Source organism: Phaseolus vulgaris, chromosome 3 (assembly GCF_000499845.2).
Source record: "Phaseolus vulgaris cultivar G19833 chromosome 3, P. vulgaris v2.0, whole genome shotgun sequence".
Taxonomy (NCBI): Eukaryota; Viridiplantae; Streptophyta; class Magnoliopsida; order Fabales; family Fabaceae; genus Phaseolus; species Phaseolus vulgaris.
This window is the reverse complement of record NC_023757.2, coordinates 14906824-14923733: the sequence shown is the minus strand read 5'-3', so window position 1 is coordinate 14923733 and position 16910 is coordinate 14906824. Positions and strand designations below refer to the sequence as shown.

At 49.5% G+C, this 16910-nt stretch overlaps 1 protein-coding gene across 1 annotated transcript; it reads right to left on the bottom strand.

Moving 5' to 3' along the window:
* Positions 1-14685: 14685 nt before the first annotated feature.
* On the bottom strand, positions 14686-15447 carry LOC137839181 (uncharacterized). The gene has a single exon (XM_068648307.1). It carries the CDS (start codon positions 15445-15447, stop codon positions 14686-14688), a length of 762 nt encoding a protein of 253 aa, XP_068504408.1.
* Positions 15448-16910: the final 1463 nt, after the last annotated feature.

Here is a 16910-nt window from a genome sequence, read left to right as displayed (position 1 = left end):
AGAGCTGTGGAGAGCTCAACCAGGAGGCTCCAAGACGACCTCTTCAACCTCAAAACCGAAAACAGCACCATGAGGGTCGAGGTGGAGAAGTTGTCTTTCAGCCTGACGCTCGTAGAAATCGAACACTCCCGAGTGGAGGATGCAATGAACACCGAGCTCAGGCTGGCGCGCAAGGAGGCCACTGACCTTCGCCACAAGTTGCATCAACTTGCTCAAGAGAAGGTCGAACTGGAGAGTAAGATTGTGCCTCTTCGCGTCAGGGTGGTTGACCTGGAGGCTCTCATGAAAGCTGACGCCGCTAAGGTGCAAAAATTGGAGCAGAGGTCAGTCGACCGAGAGAAATTTCTTGGGCAAGTGGAAAAGGCGAGGGACGACGCCATAGCTGATCTTGCCGAGGCCAACAAAGAGAAGGGAAAGGTGGCTGCTGAATTGGCCCAAGCACAAGCGGAATCCAAGAAGGTTACTGAAGACCTTCTCCAGGCTCAAGAGACCAACGAACAACTCAAAAAACAGGTTGAAGAGCTGGAGCAACAGAATAAAGAGCTGAAAGAGCAAACTGAAGACCTCAAGAAGCGGATTGAGGAACTTCAGAAGCAAATTGAAGAACTCAAGCTGAACTCCGCTCAAATTCTGGCTGCTGGATTCGAAGCTGCGCGGGAACAATTTGCTTGCCTGTTCCCCGACTTGGATCTCAGCATGGTGTCGCTGAACAATGAAGTGGTGGATGGAAAAGTCGTTCCTGCTGAAGACTAACCAACTCTTCTTCATCTGCTACCTTTGTGCTTTCCCTTGTATTATAACTTGTAATAAACTTTATGTCCCTTCGTGTATATGCTCTGAACTGTTAACTGTTAATGAAAAAGGCTACTTTTTCCCTTTTATAACTTCTCCACTCGCTTCAACTTTCCTTGCTTGTTTAATTTCAAAGAAATGACTTAGGAAAACTGTAGGTACAACCTTCGACTTAACTGCTTCGGATCACTTCAACCTTAAGCAACAAACACTTAACAATTCGTAACCTTAAGGCAATTAACCTTATCGTAAAAATATCCCTCGAGCAATGAACTGTAACTCAGTCACTGGCTTAAACACCGCTCCACTCGACCTGCTTCACCAAACAGGTCTTTTAACCTTCTCGCCGCTGTTTGAACTCTTCCCGATCGCCAAAGACTCTTGGTGATATCAGCTTCTTTCTAGCCTCATGCTTTGGCCATTGTTTCTTTGTCTGGGGGCAGAAACGCCTTTTGGGATCCTTCTTTACCTCCCTGAACTTCAGAACAAAAGACCGGTTGACTAGGCGTTCTCTTCGAACCTACCTTAGCCACCTTCCAAACTTCTTCCACCCTCTGCACCATACCTGAACTCGTTCGAGACGAGAAGGATTTTAACTTGCCTGAACTCGCTCATCGGCGAGAAGGTCTTTAACTCGCCTGAACTCGCTCATCGGCGAGAAGGTCTTTAACTTGCCTGAACTCGCTCATCGTCGAGAAGGTCTTTAACTCGCCTGAACTCGCTCATCGGCGAGAAGGTCTTTAACTCGCCTCTAGATTGCCCCAGGGGTTACATCTTCTCGCCCCCAGAAACACGGAGGACTTTTTACTGGTGCCTCTACATTGCCCCAGGGGTTACATCTTCTCGCCCCCAGAAACACGGAGAACTTTTTACTCTTCCTCGCCTGCACTCACTCGACGGCGAGGAGGTCTTTATCTTGCCTCAGAACGCGCGAGGGCGTTGAGGTCTTTCATCTGGTGCCTCCGATCGCCGAAAGACGATGAGGACTTTAAAACTTTAACTGGTGCCTCCAATCGCCGAAAAACGATGAGGACTTAAAAACTTTAACTGGTGCCTCCAATCGCCGAAAAACGATGAGGACTTAAAAACTTTAACTGGTGCCTCCAATCGCCGAAAAACGATGAGGACTTAAAAACTTTTTAGAAAGCATGCGATATATCTTTACTTGCCTTAAATCACGTACAAGTGACAAGGTCTTTCTTCAAAACTTTTGGAAAATAGCAAACATGCAATCTGAAAACGCCTTATACTTCGAAAACTCTTCTTTTATTGGGTGGCCTCATTAAAAACCCTCCTTAGGGAAAAAAGAGTGCCCCCTTCAAACTGTTTCATCAGAGACATTGTAATATGACCTTTGTGTTTGTCTTTACTTACAAAGCTCTTAACTATAGTACAACTTCAGGTGCGTGGCGTTCCAGGTGCGAGGAATCGCCCCTCCTTCCAGCGTCTCTAAGCGGTAGGCGCCGTTCCCGAGCGCCTCGGTTATTCTGAACGGTCCAGTCCACTTGGGCGACAGTTTATTCTCCATCTCGTACTGGTGGGCCTTCCTCATCACCAGATCGCCCTCTCTAAACTGCCTTGGCATCACCTTCGAGTTGTATCTTCGTTCGATCCTCCTCTTCACCGCCTCAGCTTTCAGTCTCGCCTCTTCCCTGACCTCGTCCAGTAGATCCAGGTTCAGCCTTCTCTCTTCATTCGAGTTTTCCTCTACGAAGTTCTGGAATCTCGGCGAGCTCTCCTGGATCTCTACTGGGATCATGGCATCACACCCATAGACCAAGCTGAACGGGGTCTCATGGGTTCCTGACTGCTCGGTGGTGTGGTACGCCCAGACTATACGGGGTACCTCCTCAGCCCAACTTCCCTTGGCTTTCTCAAGCCTTCTCTTCAAACCTCTCAACAACACCCGATTAGCTGACTCCACCTGGCCGTTTGTCTGAGGGTGCTCGACGGATGCAAACACTTGTTGAATTCCCACCCCTTCGCAGAGCTTCTTCAACAGGTGGCTTGCGAACTGAGTCCCATTATCCGACACCAGGCGTTTAGGCACTCCAAACCGGCACACGATGTTCTTCCACACGAAACCTTCGATCTTGTGTGCGGTGATCTGGGCCACTGGTTCTGCTTCGATCCACTTGGTGAAATATTCAATCGCCACCACCAAGTACTTCATCTGCCTGATCGCCAGCGGGAAAGGTCCCAGGATGTCGATTCCCCAGGTATGAAATGGCCAAGGGCTATAAATCGACTTCAACTCCTCGGGAGGTGCCTTATGCCAATCGGCGTGCTGCTGGCATTGTTTACAACATTGGGCATACTTCTTGCAATCTTCTCTCATCGATGGCCAGTAGTAGCCTGCACGGAGAGTCCTCGCGGCCAGAGCTCGACCCCCAACGTGGCTTCCGCATATACCCTCGTGGAGCTCTGCCATGATCCTCGTGCACTTCTCGCCGTGTACGCATTCCAGGAGTGGGTGAGTGAACCCAAACCTGTACAGATCGCCATCAATCAATGTGTACTTGCTGGAATTTTTCTTTACCTTCCTACCTTCTGTCGGATCCAGTGGGAGGAGGCCATCTGCCAGGCACCGCTTGTACTGGGTTATCCAGGTGTCTGGCTCATGGATGGCACATACCTGCGCCATATTCACCTTCTCTCCTCGACATGCTCTAATTCTCGGCGTTCTCAGAGTTTCTTGCGTCAAGGACTTATGGCTTCTCGCGGCGTTCTCCGTCGACTTGCTTATCTGAAGGACCAGGTGATCTGCTACAAATGCCCTTGGCGTCTTCAGAGTTTCTTGAATCAAGGACTTATGGCTTCTCGCGGCGTTCTCCGTCGACTTGCTTATCTGAAGGACCAGGTGATCTGCTACAAATGCCCTTGGCGTCTTCAGAGTTTCTTGAATCACCGTCCTCTGCCTACCCCCCTTGCCTGAGCTGGCGAGCTTAGCAAGCAAGTCAACTCGGGCATTCTGCTCTCTGGGCACATGTACTACTTCAAAGGAGGCAAAGGAACTCTTCAATTCCTGCACATACGCCAAGTAAGCCGCCATTTGTGGATCTTTAGCCTGGAACTCGCCTGTTACTTGCCCCGTGACCAGCAGCGAGTCACTCTTAGCCATCAGCACCCTAACTCCCATCTCCTTGGCCAGCAAAATTCCGGCGATCAGCGCCTCATACTCTGCTTGATTGTTACTGGCTTTGAAGGCAAATCTCAAAGATTGTTCGATCAGCACGCCGTTGGGTCCTTCCAAAATGACTCCAGCACCGCTACCCTGCTGGTTCGACGATCCATCCACCGAGAGTACCCAACGGAAATCGTCTCCTTCAACTCGCGTCGCCTCTGATGAGAGCTCAACCACGAAATCTGCAAAGATTTGCCCCTTGATCGGGCCTCGGGGCTCATATTTAATATCAAACTCTGACAACTCTACGGCCCACTTCACCATCCTTCCCGCAACGTCAGGTTTCTTCAAGACCTTCTGGATGGGCAGGTCAGTCATCACCAGTATTGTGAAGCTATGGAAGTAGTGGCGCAACCTCCTCGCCGAAAATACCACGGCCAGTGCAGCCTTCTCCAGGGCCTGATATCTCGTTTCTGGGCCCTGCAACACCTTGCTCACAAAATAAATAGGCTTCTGAGCCTGATCTTGATCCTGGGCGAGCACCGCACTCACTGCCCTCTCAGTTACAGCAAAATACAACCTGAGAGGGATTCCCACCAGCGGTTTGCACAGAACCGGCGGGCTCGCCAGATACTCCTTCAGTTTGACGAAAGCTTCCTTGCACTCTTTTGTCCAAACAAACTTATTATTGCGCCGCAGACACTGAAAATAGGGATGCCCCTTTTCTCCGCTAGCTGACACGAAGCGAGATAGGGCTGCCATCCGACCTGTTAGCTGCTGGACTTCTTTCACCGTAGCTGGGCTCCTCATCGCCAAGATGGCGACACACTTGTCTGGGTTGGCTTCTATTCCTCTTTCAGTCAAGAGGAAACCCAAAAACTTACCAGCCTCCACGCCGAAAATGCATTTCTCCGGATTGAGCTTTAACTTAAACTTGGCGATCGTCGTGAACAATTCTTCCAAGTCTGCAACGTGCTTGTTTTTTTCCGGCGAGGTCACGACCATGTCATCGACGTAAGCTTGCACGTTCCTTCCCAGCATTGGTGCAAGTACTCGATCCATCAGCCTCTGATACGTGGCCCCCGCGTTCTTCAGCCCAAACGACATCACCTTATAGCAGTAGCACGATCTCTCTGTCATGAAGGTTGTCTTCTCTTCATCCATGGGATGCATCTTGATCTGATTGTATCCCGAGAAGGCATCCAGGAAACTCAGCAACTTGCACCCTGCAGCACTATCGACCAGGGCATCAATGCTTGGTAAAGGATACGAATCCTTTGGGCAAGCTTTGTTCAGGTCGGTGAAATCGACGCACATGCACCATTTCCCGTTACTCTTCTTCACCAGCACGACATTTGCCAGCCATTCAGGGTACTGGACTTCCCTGATGTGGCCTGCAGCGAGGAGTTTCTGTGTTTCGTCCCTGATCGCCTGCCTCCTCTCCTCGTTGAACTTTCTTCTCCTTTGTCGCACCGGTCTCACCAAATTGTCCATCGCCAGATGATGGCACAAGAAGTCGGGATCGATCCCGGGCATGTTCGAAGCGGACCATGCAAACGCGTCCAGATGCCGCTCAATCACCTCGGCGATCTGGTCCTGGAGCTCGACCTCTAGAGAGCTTCCCAGCTTGAAGATCTTTCCTCCGATCTCCTTTTCGAGCCACTGCTCGACAGGTTTTGGCCTGGATTCTCGGGCGATCACCGCCCTGGCGATTCCCTATTCTCTCGCTTCCTCAGGGCGATTCCGCGCCTCTTCCTCCTCCAGATCAGCATCCACCATCTCCACGTCCCTTCCGGCGGTCTCTTCTGTTACCGTCGATCTGGGCTTCACACCAGGAGGCGGGGTGGTTGTTACGTAACTCACCGACCTCTTGTTTTTCAGGCTATTCTCATAGCACTTTTTCGCTTCTTTCTGATCAGACTTGATCGTGATCACCACCCCCTCCATAGACGGCAACTTTACCTTCATGTGCCGGGTCGACGGGATTGCGCCTATCCTGTTAAGCGTGGGCCTTCCCAACAGGATGTTGTATGCTGAAGGAGCGTTCACAATGAAGTACTTGATTTTCTCCGTCCTCGACCCAGCCTCATCTGTAAACGTGGTTCTCAGCTCTATGTACCCCCTGACCTCCACCTGGTCACCAGCGAACCCATATAGGCACCCTCCATAGGGCCTTAGCTGGTCAAGGGGCAACTCCAGCTGCGTGAAAGTCGGCCAGAACATCACATCTGCCGAGCTTCCTTGGTCCACCAGAAGTCTGTGGACCTTCCTTCCCGCCGTAACCAACGAAATGACTATGGGATCGTTGTCATGAGGCACAACGTCCCGAAGATCCTGCTTGGTGAACGTAATGTCCACTTCCGGCGAGTGATCTTCAAACATATCCACTGCCATCACCGATCGCGCGTACTTCTTCCTCTGCGATGCGGTGCATCCACCACCTGAGAAGCCCCCTGCAATGGTGTGGATCTCCCCGTGGATAGGCATCTCGTGTTGCTGGGCTTCTCCACCTGCTGGCTAGGAACTCGACGCTCCCCCCGTCCTCTTGTCCAGCAGATAGTCATTTAGGAACCCGTCTTAACCAGATCGTCGAGCTAATATCCCAAAGACAAACACGAGTGCAAAGTGTGGCCAAAGCCTTGGTGAAACTCACACCAGGCATCTGGCTTTGACCCTAACACCTTGTCGCCCACCTTCTCAGGCGCTTTCAACCTAGCAGATATGTTAGGAATGGCGATCAGATCCGCCAGTCCCATGACAAACTTGTGCTTAGGCGGGCGATTGTATTCCCGGCGTGCTGGTTGCTGGCGTGCTTGGCTCCTTCCCTTGTTCCTCCTATCGTAAGGATGGCGAGTCCTCTGATCCTTCCTGGCCGCCGCCGCTGTTTCCAGCACCCTTTGCGGCTGGATTCTGGTCTGGGCGCGTGGCCTAGCGGGAGCCATGCTCCCTCTCTTCTCAGCGACCTCACTTTCATCGGCGATGTGAGCCACCGCAAGTCGCCTGACTTCAGCAAACGTCGCGGGGTGAGCCCTGATCAAGGCCTCGCAGAATGGTCCTGGCAGCACGCCCTTCTTGAAGGCATAGACCAGCATTTCTTCATCCTTGGCCGGCGATCTGACCATCTGCGCCCCAAAGCGATTCAGGTAGTCTCTGAGGGACTCTCCCTGGTACTGCCTTATATCGAACAGATCATAAGACACCCTAGGCGGTGCCTTATTCACGATGTACTGCTCGACAAAAATCTTCGAGAACTGTTGAAAATTGGTTATGTGGCCGTTAGGCAGGCTCACAAACCACTCCATCGCCGTTCCCTGGAGCGTACTCACGAACATCTTGCAGTAGACGGCGTCTGACCCTCCCGACAGCATCATCTGCGTATGGAACGTGGTTAGATGAGCCTCTGGATCCTCCACGCCGGTAAAGACAGCCTTAACCGGAACCACGCTCGTGGGAATAGGCGTGTCAGTAATCGCCTGAACAAAAGGCATAGGGAAAACACGAGGTGGCGATGACGGCGCCACCTCTTCAGCAGAAGAACGCCCTTACTGCTCCTGAAGAGCTTGACGCAGCTCCTCAGTCACCTTGCTGAGCTCCTCGTTCCTGGCGCGAGAGGCGACCAGGTCCTCATGCATTCTCGCCTGCTCTACGCGTGAGGCTTCCACAGTTGCCTGCAACGAACGCATCATCTCTGCCATCTGCGCCATGGTCATGGCAGCGGCGCCTTCGGCAGCGACAGACGCAACTGGACTTGAGCGATTGCTTCTCATTTTTCTCATGAAACTCAGCGAATCACAGAATGCAGCGAACGACACCTCAACCACGATCGATTCAGCGATCAGTCGGAGAAAACTGTGCGAAACTGCGCAAGAAAACCCAAGAACACCGTAAACATTCAAAGAAAACCACAACTTCACCAGAAACCAGCGCTTCCCCACGGACAACCAAACGAGCGAAAGAACTTCGAACTCCACCGAACAAATTACGCGCAAACAGCAGTAAAACCTCACTTCACCGATCGAAAACCCAAACGAACGGTATAAAACGCGAACTCACCGAACGAAACTCAAGCAAACAGCGAGCGATGGTTGCACCAGCACACAACCACGCAGAAAACTTCGAAAACCTCCAAGAACTCACGCTGTGGATGGGAGCAAGTTTTACACGGCCCACGGTGGGCGCCTGATGATCCTGCCTGTTGACCGGAACGCTGGAAACTGCCTCGTCAAAGGATCGACGTGCGCACCGCTTGGAACCTCCGTTCCTCTTCGAGATCCACCTCAAGAACCTGCAAAGAAACAGAGCGGCGCCGCTGCGGCCGATCGCACTCCAACGCCCAAGTCAGTGACGGTATCACCAAATACTAAGAGAACAAGAACCGTGCAAATCCTCTTTCACAGTCAGCTCTATAACTCGCAAGCGTAAAGAGTATAATCTGAACGTGCGTACCTCAGAAAGTTTGTTGAGAACTCTTATATACCTGGTTGTTTTCTCTCTCCTGGCAGTTACAGACCTGGACACGTGGCTCGCATCCAGTCGTACACGTGCCATCATCTGGAGCCTCCTTGACTTGGCGCTGCTTCTACTCTCATTTTGGCTAAGTTACTTATGCATGGTACTGCCCAGTGCATAGCTAACTTGGGAGTGCGATCTCTACTGGAGTTGGCGAGTTAGGGTGTCCTCATACACCTTCCCCGTGGTCTCGCCGGCCGCCTTCATAATTTGCTTCTCCTTCATCTTCGGCGATGTGCTTTCTCTGGCGATCTCCAACCGCTTGGTCGCCTGAGTTCACATCTGGCGACTTCATCTTTAACCCGGTGATCGCCTATTCTGATATGCTGGAGATCGGAACACGCCAACTTAATAACTGGCGGCTTCACGAGCCCCCCCGACTTCCTTCCCTTTTGCCAGCCTGGCGCCTTGCCAACACGCCTATACTGTAGCAGGATGCCACGTCATCACTCCCGACTACCAGGGCGGTACAATAACAAGATCACCATAGATTTAAATGATAATTAATCGTTCACGTCATCTTCAGAATAACATGATAACAAATTTACACACATCCGTTTATTTCCATAATAATATGACAACATATTTAAACGATAATAATTATATCTTTCATCTTTAGACTAATATCTCCACAGACTGAAAAGATAATAATCATTTATCTTTGGAATAACATCACAATAGCTAAAATATCTCCTTATTTTTTCTCCTCAGAATAATATCACAACAGACTTAACAAATAATATTAATTTATCTTTGGGAATAACATCACAACAAATAAAATATCTCTTTATCTTTTATCTCCAAAATAATATCACAACAAACAAAATATCTCTTTATCTTTTATCTCCAGAATAATATCACAGCAGATAAAATATCTCTTTATCTTTTATCTGCAGAATAATATCACAATAGATAAAATATCTCTTTATCTTTTATCTCCAAAATAATATCACAACAGATAAAATATGTCGTTATCTTTTATCTCTAGAATAATATCACAACAGATAAAATATCTCTTTATATTTTATCTCTATAATAATATCACAACAAATAAAATATCTTTTTATCTTTTATCTCTAAAATAATATCACAACAGATAAAATATCTCTTTATCTTTTATCTCTAGAATAATATCACAACAGATAAAATATCTTTTTATCTTTCATCTTTTGAATAATATCACAACAAATGAAATATCTTTTTATCTTTCATCTTTGGAATAATATCGCAACAGATAAAATATTCATTTATCTTTTATCTTCATAATAATATCACAACAGATAAAATATTCATTTACCTTTTATCTTCATAATAATATCACAACAGATAAAATATTTCTTTATCTTTGTTATCTTTTCTGGGTCGACCAACATCTGAGCCGAGCTCACGACTCACCTTTTGTGCCCAAACACCGAGATGACCTCCCCCAAACACTTAGGTCGAGCTTACGAGCTCTCATGCATGCCCTCCGTCTTACCTGCCACTAGGTAATCATTTACTCACGGGGCGCCTATACTTGAGTGGCAATACTGACATCGGGCTAGGTTGACTTACTTGTGTTGTGCTTAAGCAAATCAAAAAACAAATCAATCCCACATAGCGTCTATGCTCGTAATTATGCTGAGCTAGGTTGACTTACCATGTGCCAATTGAAATAAATCAACAAAGCTAAATTCCTCATCTTTCAAGAACAAACTTATCACACATCGTTTACAAAGAAAGCATTAGGCTAAAATATCTTAGCTGAAAATACAACCCGAGGTTTCCCACATTCCACGCTCGAGGAATGACCTCAACCGGTCAGCCTTGGCTTCTTCGTTTACTCATTGGAGGACTCTCATGGTCCCCATGATTTGCTGCAAGGTGGGGTCCTTGCTCCTTTCTGATCCTAGTGGACCATCCTCGTGTTCCTCATCACGTCAAAAAACTCAAACACAATTGTGGATGGGATCAGGTTTTACCGGGCCCCACGGTGGGCGCCAAATGTTCTCGCCGGTTGACTCGAACGACAGCCTTTGGCCCTCCTATCTCCGCCTGAGAATCGAACTTTCTTGGTTGAAGAATCTCTCATCTGCAAAGACAAAGGGGCGCCTTGACGGCCGTTTGCACTCCGATGCTTAAGTCAGTATAAGGGCAAAGAAACACTAAGTGTATAAAGTAGTTTCAATCTTAGAAACTGTGTACCTTGCTAGGGTTCTTATCACCCTTTATATAGGTTGAAACTAGGGTTTACCTCTATTCGGTTACCCATGTCTAGGGTTCTTTGGAGAATGTCCCTGCGCCGCTATTACGTAACCTTAGCGTAATCTGGCACATAAGACTTCCCTTAACTGGAGTGCAACGACTAACATAATGGTCGTCCAGGTACCAACTTGTGCACCAAATCTCTAGGACCATCTGTTCTGTGGGTGCCATAAGTATTCACGTGCCATGCAGGCAGCTTACCTTGGAAACCCTAACCCTAATCGGGCCTTAGCGCCTCCAAGGGCTATTTACTCGTGTCGCGCCTGAATGTGCTATACACACCACCTGCATGGATCCCTCGTGTCTTAAGGCTTCCTCTCATATATGATGTTTTAACTGGTAACTAGTATAATTTTGGGGCCCACCTTACTTGGCCCAATATAGTTGTTCAGACCACCGGCGTCCGATCTCTCCCTCTGTTGGCGAGGTTCGATGTCGATCCTTGACGTTGATGTTTGAGGACTGGTTGGTACATCTACGAACCTACCTTTCCCACACTCGAGACCTCTAACGCAAGGTTGAACAGTTCATAACTAACCTCGTCTTCACTCAAAGGTGAAGAAGGATTTAACTAGTGAACTATTTCGTTCAACCTTGGCGTTCTCACTCGAGGGGGGAGGTGTTCTCTATGAACCTACCTTTCCCACACTCGAGACCTCTAACGCAAGGTTGAATAGTTCGTAACTGACCTCGTCTTCACTCAAAGGTGAAGGATGATTTCTCTGGTGAATCACTTCGTTCGACCTTAGCGCTCTCACTCGAGGGGGGAAGTGTTCTCTACGAACTTATCTTTCCCACACTTGAAACCTCTAACGCAAGGGAATAGGTTCGTAACTGACCTCGTCTTCGCTCAAAGGCGAGGAGGATTTCTCTAGTGAACCACTTCGTTCGACCTTAGCGCTCTCACCCAAGGGAGGAAGTGTTCTTTGCGAACTTACCTTTCCCACACTCAAGACCTCTAATGCAAGGGAACAGGTTCGTAACTGCATTGTACAAAAATTCGAGAGAGTATTTCAATCGAAATTTATTGGGTGACGTCATTAAAAAACCCTTATAAGGGAAAAAGAGTGTCCCCTAAGAACTATGTACAATGTTACTGTTCAATTGAAGTAAAACTTAAGGTTGGCCGCATTCCATGTACGAGGAATCACGCCTCCTTCCATTGTCTCAAGCCTGTATGCTCCATTCCCAAGGGCCTCTGTCACTCTGAAAGGACCAGTCCATTTGAGGGACAACTTGTTCTCTAACTGATAAGGGTGGTTCTTCTACATCACTAGGTCGACGACCTGGAACTGACGAGGCTTCAGCTTCGACCTGTACTTCTACTCCACCCTTCTCTTCAACGCTTCAACTTTGATTCTTGCTTCCTCCCTAACTTCATCCAGTAGGTCCAGGTTCACCTTTCTTTCTTCGTTGGACTCTTCAGACACGAAGTTCAAGAAGCGTGGCGAGCTCTCTTGGATCTCCACTGGAATCTTTGCGTCTGACCCATACACCAAGCTGAAGGGTGTCTCTCTAGTGGTGGAATGGGGAATGGTGTGGTAAGCCCACACTATTATAGGAACCTCCTCTGCCTAGGTTCCTTTGGCCTTCTCGAGCCTTCTCTTCAGACCTCTGAGCAGGACTCTATTCAGACTCGACCTGCCCATTCGTTTGTGGATTCTCGACTGATGTGAACACTTGCTTTATTCCAACCTCTGAGCATAGCTTACCTAGCTGTTGGCTTGCAAACTGTGTGCCATTGTCAGACACCAAGCGCTTTGGTACCCCAAAGCGGCACACTATATTCTTCCACACAAAGTGTTGGATCTTGTGGGTCATGATCTGCACCATTGGCTCATCTTCTATCCACTTCGTGAAGTACTCTATGGCGACCACGAGGTACTTCATATGCCTTATTGCCAAAGGAAAGGGCCTCAGGATATTGATTCCCCATGTATGGAAAGGCCAAGGGCTGTAAATCGACCTGAGCTCCTCTGGCGGCACCTTGCTGTTGACACTGCTGTGTGTATCTCATGTAGTCTTCCCTTACGGTTGGCCAATAGTATCCCACACGAATGGCCTTTGATGCTAGAGATTGTTCATCGATGTGACTCCCACATATCCTTTCGTGGAGCTCTCCTATTATTCGTACACATTGGTCTCCGCTTACACATACCAAGATTGGATGGGTGAACCCATATCTGAACAACTCTCCGTCAATGAGGGTGTACTTGGCATAATTTTTCTTGATTTTCCTGGATTCTGTGGGTTCCAACGGGAGTATCCTATCAGCCAGGTAGCGCTTGTAGGGGGTCATCCAGGTATCTCCTCCTTCGACCAGACAAATCTGCATCGATTCCTCCCCAGGGTTGGGTATATGCCAACCTTGGGAGTCTGCAGTGTCTACTGGGTCAATGACCAATGACTCCTCGCCCTTCCTCTTGTCGTGCTGACCTGGTGCACCCCCACCCGGTTATTTGCAGTGAAAGGCGAGGTGTCTTCAGGGTTTCCTGTATGACCGTCCTCTGCCTGCCCCCCTTGCCTGAACTGGCGAGCTTAGCTAGCATGTTAGCTCGGGCATTCTGCTCTCTTGGGACATGCACCAACTCGAACACCGCCAATGACCCCTTTAGAATCTGAACATACCCTAAGTAGGCAACCATCTGAGGGTCCTTGGCCTGGTATTCCCCATTTACCTAACTTGTGACCAGTAGGGAGTCGCTCTTCGCCAACAGACTTTGCGCTCCAATCTCTTTTGCCAATAGCATGCCTACAATGAGGGCTTCGTACTCTGCCTGATTGTTGCTGGCCTTGAAGGCGAACCTTAGGGCCTGCTCGATCAATAGCCCGTTTGGTCCTTCCAAGATGACACCTGCCCCGCTGCCTTGTTGGTTAGAGGACCCATCTGTAGAGAGCACCCACCGGAAGTCGACTTCCTCTTGGTGTGCATCTGCGAGGAGAGCTCTACCACGAAATCTGTGTAAACTTGGCCTTTGATAGGACCTCATGGTTCGTACTGGACATCGAACTCCAAGATTTCCACTGCCCATCGTACCATCCTTCCCGCCACGTCCGGTTTCTGCAGGACTTTGAGGATAGGCAGGTCTATCATCACCACCACTGTAAAGCTTTGGAAGTAATGTCGAAGCCTCATCGCCTAAAATACCACTGTCAGGGTCTCCTTCTCTAGGGCCTGATATCTTACCTCAGGGCCATGTAATACTTTGCTCACAAAGTATATAGGCTTTTGAACTTGGTCCTTCTTCTGCACGAGGACCGAACTGATCGCCCGCTCCGTCACAGTGAAGTACAGGCAAAGTGGAGAACCCAGTTGTGGTTTACACAACACTGGGGGACTGGCCAGGTACTCCTTCAGCTTGAGGAATGCCTCTTCACACTCCCTAGTCCAGATGAATCTGTTGTTCCTCCTCAAACACTGGAAGTAAGGGTGACCCTTGTCTCCTCCAACTGATACAAATCTGGACAGAGCGGCCATCCGCCTGTCAACTGCTGCACCTCCTTCATTGAGATTGGGCTTCTCATTGCGAGGATCGCAACACACTTCTCGGGATTCGCCTCTATCCCATGCTCAGTGAGTAAGAAACCCAAGAATTTACTGGCCTCCACCCCGAACACGCACTTCTCGGGGTTCAGCTTCAGCCTGTACTTAGCTATTGTCGTAAATAGCTCTTCTAAGTCAGCCACATGCTGAGCTTTTACCTGTGAGGTCAACACCATGTCGTCCACATAAGCTTGCACGTTTCGCCCTATCATGGGTGCAAGCACTCTGTCCATCAGCCTCTGGTAGGTGGCACCTGCATTCTTTAGCCCAAAGGGCATCACTGTGTAACACTAACAAGACAACTCTTCGTTGAACTTCCTTCTTCTCTGGTGGATAGGCCTGACCTTGGGGTCCATGGTGAGGCGGTGGCACAGAAAGTCTGAGTCTATACCTGGCATGTCCGAGGCGGACCATGCGAAGGCGTCCAGATGTCGTGCTATGACCTCGACGATTCAGTCCTGTGCTGCTTGTCCTAGCGATTTGCCAAGCTTGAACGTCCTACCTCCAATTTCGCTCTCCAGGATTCCCCTTCTGGTTCGGGTCGCCTCTCCCTGGCGATTTCTGCTGGGGCGACCCCTTCTTCACTTGGTGCCCTGGTGGTAACCATGAACACCCATCTCTTTGTCTTGATGTTGTTCTCATAACATCTCTTAGCCTTTTTTTGATCTGACTTAATGGTAATCACCTTCCCTCCTAAGTCAGGCATCTTCATCTTCATGTGCCTCGTCGACGCCATCGCCCTCAGCCTCTTCAGCGTAAGTCTACCCAACAGTATGTTATAAGCAGAGGAGGCATTGACGACAAGGTACCTGATGTTCTCCGTACGGGACGCGACACCATCTGTGATGGTGGTCCTTAGCTCCAGGTGCCCACGCACTTCCACCTGGTCTCCCGCGAAATCGTACAAGCAGCCCGTATAAGGCCTTAACAAATCAAGGGATAACTGCAGCTTGTTGAAGGTCGTCCAGAATATCACGTCTGTCGAGCTTCCTTGATCCACCAGTACAAGGTGTACCTTCCTCCCAACGGTTACTACAGAGATCACCATCGTGTCGTTGTCATGGGGGACGAAATCTCTTAGGTCGGCCTTGGTGAAGACAAGGTCGACGTCAAGGACATCATCTGCCTCCTGTGCCTCTACCAAAAACACTGCTCGGGCATACTTCTTCCGTTGAGAAACAGTATACCTTCCTTCTGAGAAACCCCCCGCGATAGTGTGGACCTCACCATGCATGGGTATCTCGTGCCCCTGATCCTCTCATGACGTTGTCAAGTTCTGGGCTCCTTGTGGCTCCGCCAAATAGTCGTTCAGAAAACCGCTCTTCACCAGCTCGTCTAACTGGTGTCCCAACGCCAAGCAGTTGCGTATGGGATGACCAAACGCTTGGTGGAACTCGCACCATGCGTTTTTGTTGGGCTCTAACTTCCTGTCGAACTTAGCGGGTATCTTCAATCTCTCCGCTATGTTGGGGACGACGATCAGGTCCTTCATCTCTACCACGAAGTTGTGCCTCGACAGTACATTCTGCCTTGCGCATCCCTTGGTTTGGGGCTTTCTGGGCTCGTAAGGCTGCTGCTTCGCTGGAGCCCTCTTCCCTGTCGTTGCCTCATGCACCCTCAAGGGTTGAGGTCGACCTGGTGCTCGTGGGTGCGTGGGAACAACGCACGTGCGCTTCTCGTTGACTTCTCCCTCCACAGCAATATGAGCCACCGCTCGACGCCTTATCTCGCTGAAGGTTCTGGGGCGGTTCCTGATGAGCGATTTGTTGAAAGGTCTCGGCATAATGCCCTTTCTTAACGCATGCACCATCATTGTTTCATCCTCAGTGTTTAGCCTCACCACCTGTGCCCCAAAACGGTTGAGGAACTCCTTTAGGGACTCTTCCTGATATTGACTTACGTCAAAAAGATCGTAAGAGATGGATGGGGGAGCCGGATTCGCGATATATTATTCTCTGAACAGCTTAGAAGGTTGCGCGAATGACGTCACGTGGCCATTAGGGAGGCTGATGAACCAATCCATCGTTATTCCCACCAATGTGCTCATGAACAACTTGCATCGCATTGCGTCAGAACCCCTAACCAACATCATCTGCGTATGGAAGGTTGTGAGATGGGCCTCTGGGTCCTCTACACCGGTGAAGGTGACTTTGGGCCCCACGAGCGTGGTTGGTATCACGACGTCCATGATCGCTTACGAGAACGGCACCGGGAATTCCCTGGGTGGTGTCGCAAGTTCTTGATCTTACACCTCACGTTCCCCTGCCTGATTGTGCAAATCCCTACGCAATTCCTCGTTGGTTCTTTGCAGTTCTTCATTCCTCATTAGCGACGCAACCAGATCAATCTGGATGCGTTCTTGATCTGCTCTTGATGTGACCATCGTTTCTTGGAGAGCCTGCATCGTTTCTGATCCGATCGGTCATCGGTAGTTGATGACGTCAGCAACAGAGAACCACGTGGACCACTCGCAGGGTGACACGTGGACCAGGTGGCAGAGAGGTCAGGGGGACGATCGCCAAGAGCGGTGATCGGTGGTCAGTAACCAAGTGATCACCGACAGACCAGGCGGCAGAGAGGTCGGGGGACAGATCATCCAGAATGGTGATCGGTGGTCAGTAGCCAAGTGGCCACCAACAGACCAGTTCTCAGACTAACGCCTGAAGGCAGAACGTGAAGAAACAAATAAACACTGAT

Excerpts from the sequence above, each read along its gene's own strand:
- LOC137839181 (XM_068648307.1), bottom strand. The coding sequence starts at position 15,447 with ATGCATGGTGAGGTCCACACTATCGCGGGGGGTTTCTCAGAAGGAAGG.